General features: G+C 59.8%; 1 protein-coding gene across 1 annotated transcript in view; it reads right to left on the bottom strand.

The window, feature by feature from the left end:
* Nucleotides 1-1,361: 1,361 nt before the first annotated feature.
* RAB3A (RAB3A, member RAS oncogene family) overlaps nucleotides 1,362-1,544 on the bottom strand; it is a 4,121-nt gene continuing 3,938 nt past the window's right edge. The window contains exon 4 of the mRNA XM_045299248.1: nucleotides 1,362-1,446. Within this exon, the coding sequence (XP_045155183.1) occupies nucleotides 1,362-1,446 (85 nt within the window). The remainder of the gene's footprint in view (nucleotides 1,447-1,544) is intronic.

Genomic DNA, 1,544 nt, shown 5'->3' with positions numbered 1-1,544 from the left:
GTGGGCCAAATGTGCCCCACCTCTGCTGGAGCGGTGCCCAGACCGGCCTAAGCGGGAGGGACCTAGCTGAAGAAATCCAAGCTGATCCGCAGCTCTCTGTCAGCAAGATGACCCCAAACCGGGGACAGAGAAGGGGTGGCCTTTGGCCCAAAGGCCACGAACAAGGGACCAGATAGACACTGACCCTTGGTCAGGAGATACGAGTTCTGGGCAGCTCCTGTGCCCAGCAGGTCTAGCCACTTCCACCATCCTCCTTCTCAAAGGGGCGTGACCCACAGACAGCCCCTCCTCTGCTCCCACCTTCACACCTGTGCCCACTGGCCCCATGGCCTGCCCTCTATTCATCTCCATCCTGGGACCCCAAGGTGGGGCTCATAGACCACCCTGCCTACTTAGGATGTGGCTGGAGCCCCGAGCAGAGCTGGGAGAGTGAGAGTGGGGATTGACCAGGGCAGGGGATCCTGGGACCCCAGGAGGAGGCTCCCCGCTGGGGCACAACTGGTAGGGTGCAAAGAGCAAGGGAGAAGAGGCCCTGCAGGTGGGGCGTGTGTCTGGCTGCCTGGGGCGTACTGTAGGAGGGGGTAGGGCAAGACTGCTTCCAGGTAGTAGGAATCCCTGGAGCCCAAGGGGCCAGGTAAGATGAGGGTCCCCTCCAGGGACTAGAACCCAGAAACTGGTCAGTAACCTGGGTCTGTTTCCTCCTTTGTACCAGAGGTGCCCAGTCACTGGGGGACTTTCAAGTGGGCAAGCCAGGCCTACACCCTCATGGCCCTGGGGAGTGGACGACCCTTGACTCAGGGACCCTTGGCTCTGACCATGTCTCTTTTGCCTCCTCCAGCTTTGACCTGGAAAATGGGCTCGTGTGCGGGAGGGGCGCCCTGGACCCTCAGGCCAACTCAGGCCTGGGCCGGGCAGGCCCAAGCTCCGGCCCACACAGCCAGCGTCGTGAGTCGTTCTTGTACCGCTCAGACAGCGACTACGAGCTCTCGCCCAAGGCAATGTCCAGGAACTCGTCCGTGGCCAGCGACCTGTGAGTTCTGGGCTGGTGGGATGCGGCCCCTTCCTCCCTCCCTCCTTCTCTTCTTCCTCTGTTCAGCCGCCCTACCTCAAGTGACTATTTGATCTGGACGTTGACGTTTGAATAGGAGTTTGCCAGGCAGGTAGCTAGCTCACTTATGCAGCCATTCATTCATCATGTGGTCCCAGGTGAGTGAGCCTGTGTGCTCAGCTTTAGTAGGGGTGGGAAGAGGAGCAAGTGAGGTATCAGAAATGCTAGGCCGACTCACAAGTGAACACCCATTTGACTTGAGTTCCCTGGTAGCCACAGCGAAGAGTCCACTGTGATCCTTTCTGCCATGGCCTTAGTCTCCATGCTGCTCCTGGGACTCAGTGCCCCCCTTTATGAGCTGGAGGTAAACCGAGTGATCGGTCAGAGGGAAGTGTCGGCTGAGGAAAGCCAGGGACCAGGGGGCCACTGGAGGGAGAGTCCCCTCAGCAGATGGCAGGCTGTGTGGAAGAAGCTGTGAAGTGGGGAACCCAGAGAA

Source organism: Echinops telfairi, unplaced genomic scaffold, assembly GCF_000313985.2.
Source record: "Echinops telfairi isolate 266 unplaced genomic scaffold, ASM31398v2 ScPeMD7_7457;HRSCAF=8495, whole genome shotgun sequence".
Classification (NCBI taxonomy): domain Eukaryota; kingdom Metazoa; phylum Chordata; class Mammalia; order Afrosoricida; family Tenrecidae; genus Echinops; species Echinops telfairi.
This window is presented reverse-complemented; position numbering and strand designations above follow the sequence as displayed.